Source organism: Myxine glutinosa, chromosome 4 (assembly GCF_964187855.1).
Source record: "Myxine glutinosa chromosome 4, kmMyxGlut1.1, whole genome shotgun sequence".
Taxonomy (NCBI): Eukaryota; Metazoa; Chordata; class Myxini; order Myxiniformes; family Myxinidae; genus Myxine; species Myxine glutinosa.
The window spans coordinates 58,711,869-58,730,237 of record NC_136264.1 but is presented as its reverse complement, the minus strand read 5'-3'; the positions used below and the strand labels follow the sequence as shown (position 1 = coordinate 58,730,237).

At 43.8% G+C, this 18,369-nt stretch overlaps 1 protein-coding gene across 1 annotated transcript in view; it reads right to left on the bottom strand.

Moving 5' to 3' along the window:
* The window catches only part of LOC137425854 (uncharacterized), a 138,168-nt gene extending 121,412 nt beyond the window's left edge, over positions 1-16,756 (bottom strand). The window contains exons 1-4 of the mRNA XM_078775774.1: positions 16,636-16,756; positions 16,468-16,553; positions 5,587-5,853; positions 167-433 (exon numbers count right to left, since the gene is read on the bottom strand). Coding sequence (XP_078631900.1) covers positions 167-433; positions 5,587-5,853; positions 16,468-16,543 — 610 coding nt within the window. The 5' untranslated portion in view covers positions 16,544-16,553; positions 16,636-16,756. The remainder of the gene's footprint in view (positions 1-166; positions 434-5,586; positions 5,854-16,467; positions 16,554-16,635) is intronic.
* Positions 16,757-18,369: the final 1,613 nt, after the last annotated feature.

The window sequence follows — 18,369 nt, the reverse complement described above, 5'->3', positions numbered from 1 at the left end:
CAAAAGATGTAACCTCAATTTCAAAGCTTGACAAACATTACAGCTCTCCCAAATGATTAGTTTGAAGGGCCGTGACGATAACGACAACAAAATCTAAAACATTGCAGCAACTAAATGAAGAAGAATTACAAACGCAACAGCTTCAACACTGGTTTATAACACTCACCTTTGGAAACACTCGTTGTAGTCTCGGGTTGCGTCGTGCTGGTGGTGTCCTCTTTTGTTGTGGAAATAACAACCATAGACGAAACTGGGGAAGCCTCCGCTTCTGTGCTGATGAGGGAAGAAAAGCCAGTTGTTGTGGCCATTTTACTGGTGGGGGTGGAACCAATGGGTTCGAATGTAGATCTGGAACGACCACGGTGTGTGGTAATACCAGCAGAGGTGCTTGAAGATTTGTGTTCATGATTCGTTGTCACAGTTGTTGTTTCATCTATTTTAAAAGAAAATGAAGTTTTTTGTGGAATTCAAAATTATGATGCACAATCACCTTATACCACCTTGGGCAACCAGCTCAGGTATTCAATAACCTCAAAGTTGGTGTAAAAGTGAACAATTTACTTCATGGTATTGTCGTGTCAGAGGGTCCGCTAACCCAAACTGTCTGAGCCAGAAGTCTAAAAAAGGCCACTGCAAAACCTAAGTGATGTTTCCCGAAATTGCTGCGGTGTTTCAATTATTACGATCGCTGGAATGCAAACCAAAACCCGTTGTTGTTCGTGCGTGGGAAGGTGGGAAGACATTTTTGAGAAATAATGTTTGCGAGCAGGTAGAGAACACGTACGGGCGGTGGCCAGAATGGGGATTACAGCTCATTCACATCCAGATCTGAGCTAATTTAAAACTCCAACTATTGCTGTAGTTATGATGTCATCACAAACATCAAATGGTCACGAATGAATTTGATACAAAGCAATTGGGGAGGGGTAAGATTGTTTTTCTATTTTTTATTTTTATTTATTTATTTATACTGAATCGAGGCTCGTGAAAGAGCTAACATTTACCTCACAAACAAATCAACCAGACAAACAAAATATATAAAAAGAGGGAGCGGAAGACAAGATGGGGAGAGAAGGGGAAGCACATACACACACAACATTTGAGAGCAGGGAGATGTGTGGGAGGGAGAGGGCTTGGGGGGAGGAGGCGTGGGAAGGGGAGGGGAGGGTGGGAGAAGTATAAAACACAAGGACACCAAGAACTTCCAGGACAGAAGTTGGTATTTCAAAAAAGTGGATTTGGGGTGAAATTAGCGGGGGTAGAAAAGATCAAGGTTTTGGATGGGGGAAGATAAGAGATGGTGGTGAACAGCTGTTTTAAAGACCTGGAGGGTGGAGTGGGATTGAAGAGAGTGAGGGAGTTTGTTCCAGAGGTGGGAGAAAAGAGGAATGAAGGAGTGAAGGTGAGCAGAGAGTCTTGATTTTGGCAGTTTAACCATAAGAGGGTTGCAGGCAGATCTTGTGCGACCTGTAGGAATATTTGGGGGACAGAGCCCAGAGAGAGCTTGGGGGGGGGGGGGGGGCAAGGTTAGAGAGGAGTCGGTAGAAGACGGAAAGACCACGAACCTGCCTGCGGTGAGTGAGTGAAATGCCCTTGGAGTTAGCTTCATCTCGGGAGATTCCAATGATTCTGAACGCTTTGGTTTCAACAGCGTGAAGACGAGCTAGGTGTGAGGCAGGAGCACCAGCCCAGAGGGGAGAGCAGTATTCCATTGAGCTGCAGATGAAAGCCTTGTATGTGTTGAGGAGCTCAGGTGTGCCAAGGAAGGACTTCGCACGATGGAGGATGCCCAGTCGGCAACTGGCTTTGGAGGCCAGATTTGAAATGTGGTTTTCCCAGGAAAGATCATGGCAGATAGTGAGACCAAAAAGCTTGAGTGACAGAACTTCTTGGAGAGGATTATTCAGAAAGTGGATGGGAGGGTTGTCCAGTCGGTCTTTTCAGAGAGACATTGTAAGAGTGTGAGATTTGTCAGGATTGAAAGACATGTTCCACTTGTTTGCCCAGTCTGTGATTTTGTCCAGGTCTGCAGAGAGTGAGGAGGCTGCAGACTGCCGACCTGAGGGATGAGGAATGGAGCAGAGAGTAGAGTCATCAGCAAAGAGATATAGAGGATTTTCAAGAGAGTCAGAGAGATCATTGATGAAGACCAGAAAAAGCACAGGGCCCAGAACACTGCCTTGGGGAACTCCAGCCTGAACAGGAAGAGGAGATCAGAGAAACCCATTCAGGGCCACACGTTGACTTCGTCTAGAGAGGAAGTCCGCCAGCCATGCGTGGAGATTTCTAGGGATACCAAAGGAGGAGAGTTTGGTGAGCAGAGCGGGGTGCCAGACCGTATCGAAGGCACGTGATATGTCAAGGGAGACAGCTCTAATTTCCTGTTTGGCATTGAGGACCCCCATCCATTGTTGAGAAAGCAAAAGCAGCATGTCCAGAGTGGAGTGACCATGTCTGAAACCAAATTGATGATCAGAGATCAAGCCATTGGAGAAGAGGAAAGATTTCATATCTGAAGCAATGATGGATTCCATGACTTTGCTGATAATTGGGAGAAGGCGGATTGGTCTGTAGTTGTTAGGATCTGTTTTTGCACCTTTTTGTGCAAAGCGGTGATGTTGGCAGATTTCCATTTCATTGTTGGCTGTCATTTGGTTATGACAAGGTCCAGCTTTTAATGTACCTCGACTTTTCTTTCACACATAAGCACCACCAAGTGTACAGATAATACAGCAAACTATGTAGGCTGATGACAACACATGTGAATGTTTATGTGGATTGACGTGGAGCAATTACATGTTATCTTGCAGACCACCTGTGTTGGCCTGGCCTTTCCCAGTCATTCCGGTGTTCCGCATGCAAGGTAATTCTAATCGATGTGTGAGCCGTCCCTGGGATGGATGTTAAGGTGAAGTGTCCCTTGTGCTAGCATTACTTGCTGGACATGGACAATGGCCTAACACCACCCACAATTGTAACTTCCAAAAAAAATCACGTATGCACTATTTTGGTAAGTGTTAGACGTCTTCAGAGGGGTCATATTTTCGCCGTGCCCTCATAAGTTTCCCTTTCAGTGCAACACAGAAGTGACTGTGAAAAGGCTCATCACATACCGAAAGGTTGGAGCCAATAGGCATCATGGTATTTGTGAAGGCGACAGTACATATAGGCTTCAGGCCTCTGTTGTCAGCCTATGGGTCAGTGCATTTGGAATTAGCCGAGCTATATAACCACAATGTATTATACATGCACATATGCAGTACACATGCTTTTGCTTCATGTATGTAAGCAGGGTTATTATTTTTTTTGGGGAGCGACTGAGACAGCAGTCTGTTGCCTATACACAGCCCAAGTTAAGCGATATGTCAGAAGAACGTGTTGTGCACTTCGACCAAGATCGCCTCAAGGGTGGGTACTCTGCTAGTACATAAAACGATCAAACCAAAGTATCACATTTTTTATTCCCAAGTATCACATTTTTAACTGACATGTCCTCTGACCTTTGACGCTGAAATCTAATCAGTTCATCTTTGCATCATAATATATATTTCTACGAGTTTGGTCAAAATCCCATCACTGGTTCACAAGTTAGTGCAGTAAAAGAATTTTTACCTGACGAGACCTCTGTCCTCTCGACCGTATAACCTAATCCATTTATCGTCACATAATTGAACATACTTGTACAAAGTTTGACTTTGTTCACTTCAGCCGTTCTTTGGTTATCGCGGTAACGAAAACCTATTACAGCCTCTGACCTTTGACCTCTTGTTGCCAAAATCGAATCGGTTCATCTTTCCATCATAATATATACTTATATACCAAGTTTGGTCAAAATCCCAATAGTGGTTCACAAGTTAGCTCGGTAACAGAATTTTTTTTTTGCTGACCAAGACCTTTGTCTAACCTTTTGACCCCATGATGTTATCAGTTCATCTTTGCATCATTATATATAGTTGTACCAAGTTTGACTTGGATCCCTTCAGTTGTTCTTAAGTTACAGCAGCAACGAAAACCTACCACGGACGGATGTTTTTTTTTTTACCTAAAATGACCTCTGACCTTTACCCTTTGACCCGTGACGCCAAAATCTAATCAGTTCATCTTTACCTCATTATACATACCTGCACCAAGTTTGACTAAGATCCGTTTAGCCGTTCTCAAGTTATCGTGGTAACGAAAACCTATCACGGACGGACGGATGGACAGACGGACGGACAACCTGAAACCATTAATGGCTCCGGCGCCTTCGTCGGTTTCGTTTCTATGTTGTCGTTTGTTTCTTTTATGACGTAAAACAAACGTTTCTATGTTGTCTGAAATATTCAAAATTTAATATAATTGGCCTGCAAATGACAGTTTTAGCTCTTTTGCAAAGACAAATAAATCACAATATATATAATTTGTATGTTTGTCAGGTAGATATGCACTTTCTGAACATTTACGTTTTTAAATTTTTAAGCTAGCAGGAATACTTTTAGAGTTAGAGTTGAACACATTTTGTTGGTCAGTGATACATTTATGTGGTTTTGGCAGCCATTTTGTTTTTCAATTTTCAGGGTCAAAAACAAACATTTCAGCTTGGTAGCCATTTTTTTTTCATAATCTGCACCACCTGTATGAGGTGAGAAAGAATGGCTACCAACCTCCACTAAAAAATGCCGCTGCGTTAAACGTTTTCAAAAATTTGGTCTCGTCGAAGCCAAAACCATATAATGGTTACTGATCAAAGTGACACAAAGCAATTGGGGAGGAAAGGGAGGGGTAAGATCGGTTATCTATTTGGTTATGACAAGGTGGAAGGATGACTGTTTTGATGGAGCTGGACCTCTTTCACACGCTATGAACGCTTGTCCTGGCGGCATTGCACGTGGAAGGTGAGTAATCGTTGTGTGCGAATCCAGAGATTGTCACAATCGATGAGGGCGAGACTACCGGAAGTACGCTGCAACACGTGCCCTTTTGTGGTTTGTTTTCAACGTATCCAATCACGTGACTGTTGTCACGAAGGGTGCACTAACCGGAAGTTACGTAGTTCCGCGGGCGGCTATTCAAACATTTCGTATTATTTTTCATAAAGCTTTATATTGTTAGAAAGAGAATTACTTCTAGCTTGTCGGAAAGTTAAAATTTTAAAGATCAGACAAGAATTAAGCGAGTTATGATCAAATAACCTGCACTGTTTCCATAATTTCCGGCTGCAACACGTGCCCTTCTGTGGTTTGTGTTGTCGCGAAGGGTGCACTAACCGGAAGTTATGTAGTTCCGCGCTGATCAATTCTATCTTCCCTTCAGTCCCTCAAATTATGGATGTTAAACTGGGGCATCCCATTTGCCAGCGTTTGTTGTTCGATGCGGAAGAGTGTTCTTTGTCGGAGTGGCAACTCGGCCAGGATTGTAACCCCATGTCAATGAAACAACACAAAAGATGTAACCTCAATTTCAAAGCTTGACAAACATTACAGCTCTCCCAAAATCATTAGTTTGAAGGGCCGTGACTATAACGACAACAAAATCTAAAACATTGCAGCAACTAAATTAAGAAGAATTGCAAACCCAACAGCTTCAACACTGGTTTATAACACTCACCTTTGGAAACACTCGTTGTAGTCTCGGGTTGCGTCGTGCTGGTGGTGTCCTCTTTTGTTGTGGAAATAACAACCATAGACGAAACTGGGGAAGCCTCTGCTTCTGTGCTGATGAGGGAAGAAAAGCCAGTTGTTGTGGCCATTTTACTGGTGGGGGTGGAACCAATGGGTTCGAATGTAGATCTGGAACGACCACGGTGTGTGGTAATACCAGCAGAGGTGCTTGAAGATTTGTGTTCATGATTCGTTGTCACAGTTGTTGTTTCATCTATTTTAAAAGAAAATGAAGTTTTTTGTGGAATTCAAAATTATGATGCACAATCACCTTATACCACCTTGGGCAACCAGCTCAGGTATTCAATAACCTCAAAGTTGGTGTAAAAATGAACAATTTACTTTGTGGTATTGTCGCGTCAGTGGGTCCGCTAACCCAAACTGTCTGAGCCAGAAGTCTAATAAAGGCTGAGCCAGAATCTGACCTTTGACCTCTTGTTGCCAAAATCGAATCGGTTCATCTTTCCATCATAATATATACTTGTATACCAAGTTTGGTCAAAATCCCAACAGTGGTTCACAAGTTAGCTCGGTAACAGAATTTTTTTTGCTGACCAAGACCTTTATCTAACCTTTTGACCCCATAATGTTATTAGTTCATCTTTGCATCATTATATATAGTTGTACCAAGTTTGACTTGGATCCCTTCAGTTGTTCTTAAGTTACAGTCTTAAGCTCCTCAGCCCCCTGAACACCACCACCCAGTCATTCACAGTAGACAACTGCATCTCCTTCCTTTCTTTCTTCCAACGCAAAATTGACAACATCTACAACAGCTTGACCACCGCCGCACCCGCTCCCCCTCCAACCACCTGCCCCCCCTTATCCTGCCTTCCCCTGTCTCAATTCTCCCCGGTCTCCCCTACTGACCTCTCTGAACTCCTCATAGGATTGAAAACTGCCACCTGCACTCTTGACCCCATCCCCTCCAGCTTTGTCAAGGCCTCCCTCCCTGCTCTCTCTCCACTTATCATTGCAACAATAAACTTCTCCCTGTCTACAGGCATCGACCCACCATCCCTTAAAATTGCTGCTGTTACCCCCATTCTAAAAAAACCTGGTCTAAACCCTGACACCCTAAATAACTTCAGACCCATCTCCAACCTACCCTTTCTGTCAAAAGTTTTGGAACGCGCTGTAGCCGCGCAACTCAAACATCACCTCTCTGCCAATAACCTGTATGAAACATTCCAATCCGGATTCCGCTCCAACCACAGTACTGAAACTGCTCTCCTCAAAATCACCAACGACCTTCTTCTCTCCTCTGACGCTGGCAACCTCAACATTCTCGTCCTCCTCGACCTCAGCGCTGCCTTTGACACCATCGATCACGCCATCCTCCTCACCCGACTTGAATCCACCTTTAACGTTACCGGCACTGCCCTCTCTTGGATTAAATCATACATCTCTGACAGACGCCAGTTCATCTCCATCAATAACTGCAAATCCCCCACTGCTCCCCTCCCCCAAGGTGTCCCCGAAGGTTCAGTTCTTGGCCCCCTCCTCTTCATCCTTTACCTGTCCCCCCATGGTCACTTAATCCGCCGTCATCGTCTCCAATTCCACTGCTTCGCCGATGACATCCAGCTTTTCATCTCCACCAAGTCCGTCTCCACCGACACCCACTCTATCCTGACAAACTGCATCTCTGAAATAAAATCCTGGCTTCAAATCAACTTCCTCAAACTTAACTGTGATAAATCTGAAATAATCATCATTGGCCCAAAAACGCTCACAAAATCCACCCATAACTTTGCCCTCAACATCGACGGTATCCCAGTATCCACCTCCCCTCTCATCCGGAATCTTGGCGTCATCTTTGACCAAACCCTCTCCTTCGACAAATACACTAAACAGATCACAAAGACAGCCTTCTTTCACCTGAAAAACATCGCCCGTCTCCGCTCATCCCTCTCCTCCACGGCTGCAGAAACCCTCATCCACGCCTTCATCACCTCCCGTCTGGACTACTGCAATAGCCTCCTCTATGGTTCACCCTCAACAATCACCAATAAACTCCAATACATTCAGAACTCCGCTGCCCGTCTACTCACCCATTCGTGGACCCGTGACCACATCACCCCCGTCCTTTACAAGCTTCACTGGCTCCCCATCTCCCAGAGAATCCAGTACAAAATCCTCCTCTTGACCTACAAAGCCCTCCATAACCTGGCCCCATCCTACCTGGCTGACCTCCTCTCCAGACACACTCCCACCCGCAACTGCTGGTACCAACCTCCTGACCCCCCCCCCCCATCCGGACCAAATTCAGATCCTGGGGGGACAGGGCCTTCTCCATCGCTGCTCCCACCCTCTGGAACTCACTACCTCACACCATCAGAGACTCCTCCTCACTCACCACATTCAAAACATCACTCAAGACCCACCTGTTCAGCAGTGCATTCAACATTCAACCCACAGCATTTAACCCCTGACTATCACTTCTCCTTCTCCCTCCTTTTGCTTTAAATATTTCCCTATTGATTCTTGTCTTTTTGCAATTGTTGTTTTCATGTTTTGTTATGCATTATGTTTTGCACTCTGTCAAAGCGCCTTTGGGCTTCATGAAAAGCGCTATACAAAATAAATGAATTATTATTATTATTATAGCAGCAACGAAAACCTACCACGGACGGATGGTTTTTTTTAAACCTAAAATGACCACTGACCTTTACCCTTTGACCCGTGACCCCAAAATCGAATCAGTTCATCTTTACCTCATTATACATACCTGCACCAAGTTTGACTCAGATCCGTTTAGCCGTTCTCAAGTTATCGTGGTCACGAAAACCTATCAGGGACGGACAGATGGACAGACGGAAGGACAACCTGAAACCATAATGCCTCCGGCGCCTTCGTCGGTTTCGTTTCTGTGTTGTCGTTTGTTTCTTTTATAACGTAAAACAAACGTTTCTATGTTGTCTGAAATATTCAAAATTTAATATTATTGGCCTGCAAATGAGCCCGGGCATAGACAGGCGGGCCGGTGATCGGAATGTGATGCTCCACCCCGTGCTTGATGGCAACGGCCGAAAAGGTGGGCTGTGTAAGGGCCGGGAACTCGGTGAGGAGGCAGGCGAACTCATCAGAGGTCGAGAGCGTGCACGCAAGCCTCGTCGAGGTGGACCCACTCAGCGAGCATGGAAGTGAACTGAATGTCTCTGCATTATTGAGCTGCCGATTTTTAACATCCACCAATAGGCCGTTGGCGCAGAGGAAATCAGCGCCCAGCAAGGGGGTGGACACCCTTGCCATGACAAAATCCCATGTAAACCACTGCCCGCCAAAGCACAGTGCCATGGTCCGTTTGCCAAAAGTCTGAATAGCACTGCCATTGGCGGCTTCTAGGGCAGGGCCGTGACTCCCGGCCTCCCGGTCCAATGCTGATGCAGGTAGAATGCTCACCTGGGCCCCTGTGTCGCAGAGGAAATGATGTCCGGAGTCGGTGTCCGAAATGAACAACAAACTGCCCGAACGGCCGATGCTCATGGCAGTTAACGAGTGCCGGCCACCCCGTTTCCTGACTCGCTGAAGCTGCAGAGTAGCTGGCATGCCTTGGCCTTGGGCCCAAACCTTGCCTGGTAAAAGCACAAGCCTGGGGCCTTCTGCCGCTGGGCCGTAATGGTGGCCGCGACGGTGTCCGCCAGTGGCGCAGGCTCGACAGGGCCGGGGTCCCATGCGGCCGCACTACATTGCTGGCTGGTGGAGAAATACTTGTCTGCTTCCCTGGCCAGGACGTGGAAATCCTTAACAGACGAGTTGGCCAGGGCTGTCTGTACCAGACCTGGAAGCTGTTGCAGGAACAGTTCTTTGAAGAGGAAACATGGTCGGTGGATGCCCAGTGGAGACAACATGTGGTCCATAAGCTCCGAAGGCTTGGAGTCGCCCAGCCCGGGTAGAGAAAGTAGTTCGCGGGCGCGCTCGGCCTCAGTGAGCTCGAAGGTTACGAGCAGCAGCGCCTTTAGCGTCTCGTACTTGCATCCCTTCGGAGGATCCTGAAGAAGGCTCACTACTCTGGTCGCAGTGGAGCCGCTGAGCGCAGACGCGACATAATAATACTTCGTGTCGTCAGCAGAAATGCTTCGAATGGCGAATTGGACCTCAGCTTGTGCGAACCAAACGGCAGCTTGTCGTTCCCAAAACTCCGGCAGTTTAATCGAAACTGCGCTTGTCGCCATGTTCGTTTGAAGCCCCGAAAATGTTCGGGAGCAAGACGGGGTCACCAATGTAGGAGTTGCGGATAACGAGAGGGCGAGGTGCTTTATAGCTTGATCAAAGCTCCTTTATTCCAACAGAACTAACTCATACCGGAACTCACGCATATTTTATAACGCAAATCACTCTTCAGGGGGCGTGGCTTCAACAACCGAACGCACGCCACGTCCATACAATCAATAGCCCCACTGGTCCCTTGCCTGTGGATTATGTCCCAATGGGGTAACCCCTACAGCCATGCCCTCCCTACAAGTTTTCTTTTAAGTGTAAAACAACACCAGAACTGTTAGAAGGATCATCAAATATCGAAAAGTGGTAGCTGATAGGCGGCATGTGCCTCAGAGGCACGTATAGGCTTCAGGCCACTAGTTTCAGCCCATGGGCAAGTACAATTGGAATTATCCGAGTTATATAAGTACACAGGAAAGCACCACCAGGTGGACAGATATAACTATTATATATGCACATATGCAGTACACGTGTTTTTGCTTCATGTACATTGTACATAAACCCGGGTTTTAAAAAAATGTTTGGGGAGCGATTGAGGCAGTGATTCGTTGCCTACACACCACCCAAATAAAGGGAGGTGTCAGAAGAACGTATTGTATGCTTGGAACAAGATTACCTGTTGGTCGGTTACTCTGCTGGTACGTGTAGCAATCAAACCGAATTTTTTATTCAAATTGGCCAACTATGATTCGATACAACGTATCATCCCATATTGTTTAGCAAAGAATGTCATTACCAGTGTCCGTTCTGCCATCTTTCAGAAGAGAAAGGTGCACGACACACTAACCATAGGAAGGATTATGACATCTGTAGATTTATCTGGAGAGAAAGATATGCATGAGAATCGTCGGGCTCTTTCTAACAGGGAAATCACGTGGTGAACAATACAACAGATGTACGGTAACCTCAATTTCAAAGCTTGACAAACATTGCAGAACTCCCAAATCATTTGTTTGAAGGGCCGTGACAAAAACAACAACATAGCAGCAACCAAATTATTCACATTACGAATCCAATAAAGTCGACAGCTTCAAAACTGGTTTCGGAACACTCACCTTTGGTAACACTGGTTGGAGTCTCTGGTTGTGTTGTGCTGACGGTGTGCTATTTTGTTGTGGAAATAACAACTTCAGACAAAAGTGTGGAAGGCTCCACTTCTGTGGTGATGACAGATGACATGCCAGTTGTTGTGGCCATTTTACTGGTGGGGCTGGAACCAATGGGTTCCGATTTAGATCTGGAATGACCGAGATGCATGGAAATGCCGGTGTCACGAAACAGATCCGCCCCCGAAACAGATCCGCCCCCCGGCGATTCTGTACCGGTACAGATTCGCCCCCCTCGAAATAGATTCGCCCCCCTGCCACGAAATATACTCTCCCCCATGACAAAATCGCACCCTCATAATACATATGTACATGTTTCAGCAGATATTCAAACTTGGAAAAAAGTGTAACAATTGTATGGCTCTTAGTGATTGTGGAAGAGTTATTTTACAATTAATGTACAACTAGAGCAACTGAATATTGGTGTAAACTTGTACAACTAAGCAATACTAGACTACCTTATGAATGTTATAACATGTTAAAATATCTTGATGATGCTGGTCGGGTTGCATGGGTGGCTCATATAAAACGATATTATATCAGTATGGATTTGGCTTTGTGTGGTTGTCACAAGAAGTTGGAGATGTCAATGTTTGTTGCAACTTTTAGACAAAGACTTATGATAATCGTTTTCGAATGTGGTCAGCATCTGTTGATAACACATCTCAGAGTTTTACTTATAAGCACAAAAGTCATTATTAAATGTTGAATCTCATTTATCAATCACTGTTCCTACTTATTTTAGAAAGCATATTGCTCGTTTCAGATGTAGTCATTTTAAAGTACATGTCACATAAGTACATTCGATATGAAGCTAGAGTGTCACAGTATTGCCATACCATACATGATGTATTTAATACTGAACAAGAGTTCCATGTCCTTTTCAAGTGTAAGTTTCATTCTGATACCCATGTTAAATATATTGATGTACATATATACAACGATAAATAAGGTGCGTATTGAAACGCCAAGACCTTATTTGTTGAGAAAATGCTCAGCAAATATGTTTTATTTCATGGAAATGTAAACGAGAATGGGGGGGCGATTCTATTCTGATGGGGGCGAGAAACGTATCCGCCGGGGGGCGAGTTTATACGGGGGCGGATTTATTTCGCGACACCGGCAGCGGTGCTTGAACATTTGTGTTCATGAATCATTTTCACAGTTGTTGTTGCATCTATTTTAAAACAAAATATTTTTTGTTGTTGAATTCAAACTCGCGGTGCACCATCAACTTACACGAGCTTGGGCAAACAGCCCAGGTATCCGCTAACCTCGTAGTTCGTGTAAAAATTACCAATTTACTCCTCGCTAGCGTTGCTGGTATTGTTAAGCTCGTGCACCTATCTACGTGGATTGTTCCTTTTCCTGGTACAAATCCGGCAGGCCACTTCAATGACACCATAACGGAAAGCTGGGTTGGCCATTCCGGTCAGATTACGGGTCTTTTCATCCCAATCCCATACCGGTGAGCTCTTCAGATCAGCCAGGCGTTACGTCAATTTGTATCACATGCCTCGTCTCTAGTTACGGCCAAGTGATGCCAAAGATGTGTGGCATGGTCTAAATTGACAGCGTTATTATATATGTATGGGAGCGTACGCTGGATCAGCATGTCGCTCACAGCATGTCGCTCCGCCCTTGCACGACTCCTCAGCACCATCCCGACACACACCACTGTGTGTGCTACGGAAGGAGGTGTTTTTACGGCAGCCGGAGTGTAAATCCTGCCACCAACCTCCTTGAGAGAGGACCCAGTAACCTGGTACTCATTTCGCCGACCTCAGAAGGATGTCAGGCTGAGTCAACCGCACCTGGTATTAATTCAACAGCTGGACAGGATTCGTACTCAGGACCTTAGGATCCCAAGCCCACCGGCCTAACCATTAGGCCAACCCCAGGTATAGCGTTAATAGCCGTAGCCAATTAACCCTCAACGGGCTTCCCTTAATTGCCAGGTGATCGCGACAACCTAAATCCACTCAGGACATCCACCCAAACAGGAAGCTTACTGTTTTTAGCGATGTCATAAAGGACAAACCATAGGCACGAAGAACTAATGTAATGTGTTGTGTGTTATATGAGGTGGTGTAAAATACACTGCATCAACAGTGGTAAACTTCTAAACATAATTTCTACAAACCTTAAAATCTTTATTATATTTAAATTCTGTTATAAACTGGAACACTGTAGAACACACACCTTAGGGATGGTGGACATCATTTGTCTATACATAAAGGGACACATCTAGTATAATAATATAATGATTAAATTATCTCATGCCAATTTATCCACTGACATTGTCATATACCCAACCTGTTCACCAACTCGAAGACATTGACATTGAGGAGCTAACTAAGCAATATTAACGATTAGGAGTTCTTTTCCACAACAGTATTTTTACATTGCATTTTGCAGACAAAGCCAGGTAAGCAAGCACTGAGTGATGCCACAACACATTTACCATTTGAAACGATGCACTTACCCATCTTGTGTCCTAAAAACACATTTTGTACGGTGGCCTTCAATAAAATCATGTTCACATTCACATACGTCTCTTCCTAATCAGACAAGTTACGTCCAGCCAAGGTTCGCTCAAGCAATGGTGAGCTCATTTTGAGATAGTGTGTGATAGTTGTGGCCCAACAATCTATAAACAGAAGAGACACATCTCCATGTGAAGCGGGACATGTACCTGTAGATGTAGCTCCCAGTGCCGGCTTGCGCTGCACCAGAGCAGCCGGTTTAGTCGGCATTTGTCCTATTTATGGAGATTGCACGTGAGTACCTTCACGTAATAGCACCCAGCCCTCCATGTTCTTACTGAGCTGGGCTTTTGAGCGTAGAAACGGTTTCAAATCTGGATGGGTTCCTTGGGTTCATCATTAAGGGTTCATTAAAGTTGCGAAGTGGTGGACTCGAGACATCAACAAATGCACATAACTAGAACGGTACTCGGTAGAGCGCATACCTCCGCCAGGCTGAATAGTTTACATTTTGTATCCACTGATAGGCCGAATTTGGATTCGGACCTGAACCAGAATCGAATCAGCTTGTTCTCGTCATCTAACCAACTCATCCACCAAGTTTTGTCAATCCATGCATACCTTTTTGAAATATCGTGCTATATGTCGTTGTTGACCATATTTCTCAATGTTGAAGAATCTCTAAAAAAAATTAAACATTTATCGTATGCGGATCCTGATCCAGATCTTCACCAAAATTTAATCAATTATTCCCTGTCATATACCCAACCTGTTCACCAAGTTCCGGCCGAATCTGTCCACAACTTCTTGAAATATTGTGCTATATATAGTTTTTGGCCCCATCTCTCAATGGTGAAAAATCACTTAATAAATTAAAAATTCTCTGATTCGGATCCGGTTCTTCACCAAAAAGAAATAAATTCTTCCTAGTCATACACCCAAACCGTGCACCAAGTTTCATCTGAATCCGTCTACAACTTTTTAATATATGTCACAATAACAAACAAAACAAATACAGACAACAAACAAACAAACAAATACAGACGGGGGTGAAAACACCTTCGGTGGCGGAGGTGATAAAAATAAAACAAAGTTGATCGACGCAGTTTTATTCCATGACATTGCATCAGTGGCCGCAATGAGAGGGTTAATGCATTTTGTAATACGTTATTGTGACATTTATTTGCAAACCATATAAAACATGGTAAATAAATACAGGGAAAAGGGGGTGATGAGGATAAAAAAGGTCGTGTGGTGGTTATACAGGTAGCGAGGAGGTGTAAGGGGATTATAATAAATAAAATAATATTGAAAAACGACGAGTGGCAATTTGACACCATGTTTTTCGGTTGACAGTTACAGTACAGCGTGTCTATTCAGACGAAGTTGTAATTATACAAGGGGCCAACAGGGCGTTTGGCCATATACTGGGCCATTTATGAACGGCTCCTGCATCGTCACATCAGCCATAACCGTCATTACGTTCAACCGTCATTATACTGAATCTGAATCCCATCATTATGTTCCATATCCTGAATTTGAACCCACGGACAATAATATTAATTCAGTGCTTTGCAAAATCTGGAACTTGTGGTCCACGTTGTTTTTGATCGGAGTACGCGTGTGAGCTGTTACATTAAATTAATCGGAATAAAATGCCAAATCTATTAAAACTAAGCTGTTTTTGAAAATACAAATCAAAATAAGAAAGACTTATTTATAAATGGACGTTCGACCAGGTATTGAAGGTGTCACCTGTCTTGTAAATGCCATTTGCTTGGCCTAAATGTAAATGCCATTTGCTTGGCCTAAATGGCTGTACTTGGTTTAATCGCCCAACATATTATGATAACTTTCATTTAGCTTTTTCAAACTATTGACAATGAAACATGTGACTTCAAAGACTTCATTCCTCTTTACTCCCGCCTCTGGAACAAACTCCCTCACTCTCTTCAATCCCACTCCACCCTCCAGGTCTTTAAAACAGCTGTTCACCACCATCTCTTATCTTCCCCCATCCAAAACCTTGATCTTTTCTATCCCCGCTAATTTCACCCCAATTCCACTTTTTTGAAATACCAACTTCTGTCCTGGAAGTCCTTGGTGTCCTTGTGTTTGATACTTCTGCCACCCCCCTCCCCCCAAGCCCTCTCCCTCCCACACATCTCCCTGCTCTTAAATGTTGTGTGCCCTCAAGTATTTGTGTGCTTCCCCTTCTCTTGTCTTCCGCTCCCTCTTTTTATATACTTTGTTTGTCTGGTTGATTTGTTTGTGAAGTAAATGTCAGCTCTTTCACGAGCCTCGATTCAGTATACAAAAAAAAGAAAAAAAAAAAAAAAAAGTGATCTGCAATGGTAAACTAGATATCTGCGATCACAAAGCGATTGGCAAGGGTAAGCCTCCCCTGGCGCCCACGGTCCATTGATGCCCATAATTGTTTTTCGGACAGCCATACGACCTTGACCGTCAACATTTAGGGATAGAGTGAGTGTAAATTAAGAAAAAGTGTCCCCATCAACAATCCATCGATAAAACTCAACATCATGAAAATCGGAGGAAAATTATACAAGTGATGATAAAAACGTGTTTTTTGTGAATTACGTCACAATCTAAAAAACAGAGGTCAACGACACTGATGAAGTATTATGTTCCCAACTTCAATGCAGATCCACTATTATGTCAGACAATATTGGAAGGCGATGCGGTCTTTGAGATTCCGCATTGGAAAAATGTAGTGATGCAAAGTTACGCAATTTTTTTTTTAAACCGCTATTTTACCTTGACCTTTAACCCGGAGGTGTATGATGTAAATTAAGCGTAAGTGTGCCTTACTTTGTTATCTGGAGAGGGCAATTTCGTTCTGATCAAACAAACCTTAATGGATTTATGATGAAAAATGTAAAAATTTATATAAGGTCATGACCTTTAAAGTAGGTCAAGGTCAAAAATGTCAACCCCGCATACTTTCTTCTCCATTATTGATGACATAAGTTGTGATGGACTTGTGCTTACCTGCCATGCAGGATGCGACAAACAGGAGAACGAAGGGAAACATTAAAATGAAATTAGTTCTCGGTCTCTTTTCCATCACTTTTTGCCTGCAGAGCAAAAGTTTGGTGAAAATGAGTTCCCAAAGAAAACAAAAGCACAATAAACAATCTGTGCGAACGACGCACTTACCAGGCACGTGTGCATCCGTGGTGTTCCTCGAAGAATTTCCCCTTGGGAAGAGTCCACTTCTCGATGGGATCGCAACTCAAGTTCAGGGGGCAATGGGCAAAGAAGGTGGGGGTAGGGATCGGAATTGGGGGCGGGGCACACACGAGACTGGGGTCTTCGGGCCGGGGATTGGCTGCTTGTAATCTAAAGCTATTGCGAAATATCAGGAAATTGCAACAAAGCGATTTTACAAACTCTAAATAAAAAAAGGCCAAACTGTTTGAGCACAAGTCGATTAAACTCGCACGTTCCCCGGATTGTACAATGTTGAGCTCGAATGACGTATTCCTGACTTTTAACACTCACACACACCTTGTATATTAATTTAAGGAATCTTTCAGATCAATAATCAACATTTACAATAAACAAAAGGGAGAAGGAAGGGGGAAGTTGACGATGATGGAGGCAAACGTTTACTAGCATTTGCAGATGAGATTGGGAGTTGCAAAGGGGGCGGGGCTGAGGGAGGAGTGTGCCGAGGGGGCGGGGCTGAGGGAGGAGTGTGTGCCGAGGGGGCGGGGCTGATGGAGGAGGTGTGCCGAGGGAGCGTGACCAAGCCCAAGGAGCCGTTTCAACGGTTCTCCGAACGAGATGCTAAAGATAAATCCAACGCAAACAATGATGTAATGGATACAGAAACAAAAAATATGTTATCTTCGAAAATGTCTACACATTGGGAAATAAGAAAACCGTTGGCGCAATTCTTGGACGATTGCACCACTGTGGCACAACATTTTGAACAACCCTCGCACGTCCAAGACCGCAATATCAGCCCCCAAGAGGTGTCACACCAAAAGGTAAACCTGCCAGTGACCTGGGCAAGAGGATTCAAAGGTGACAAAGATTTACAAAACGGGCAGCGGTCCATTCGGAGCTGGGAAGTGGGAAGACGAACGTTTGGGGTCAAATTGGGAAATTGTAGTTTTCCGAAGAATTGTAATAACAACTCCAGAATGTCTGCCTGGGCGTAAAGTTAGAAAAAAACAAACGAGAAAGCATCTGAAAATGCAAAGCCCGTCCGTGTCCGTTTGTATCCAGACGTCTTCTTCTTCCTTATGCTCAAAATAACGAAAACAGTTAAAAAAAAAAATACAAAATGAAAATTGATGATTTTATGTAGCCTTGACGTTTGAGCTTTAGATCTTAAAAAAAAAAAATCAGTTTGTAGCTTTTGATTGGTGAACAAATTCTGTGACCAAATATGCAAATTCTTCAAATTTCCGGTCAATTAGATGATAATTGACGATTTTATGCAACTTTGACCTTTTGATGTAAAAAACAAACAAACAATTGACTCCTACCTTTTGATTAGTGAACCAATTCAGTGACACAATATGCAAATTCTTTACATTTCTGGTCAATCGGATGAAAAATGGTGATTTTACACATCCTTGACCATTGACCTTTTGATCTAAAAAAAAATCAAAAAAATCAGCTTTTAGCTTTTGATTGGTGAACCAACTCACTGCAATTCAGTGACCCAATATGCAAATTCTTAAAATTTTACGTAAATCGGATGAAAATTGCCAATTTTATGTAATGCTGACCATTGACTTTTTGACCAAATTATGAATTCCTTTCTCCATATTCTCATAATAAAGGCATGGTGAAAATTTGATGACAAAACTCAAATGGTAAATTTAAATTTCAGGTCAATTGGATGAAAAAAATTTTTTTTTTTTTTTGGTATACTGA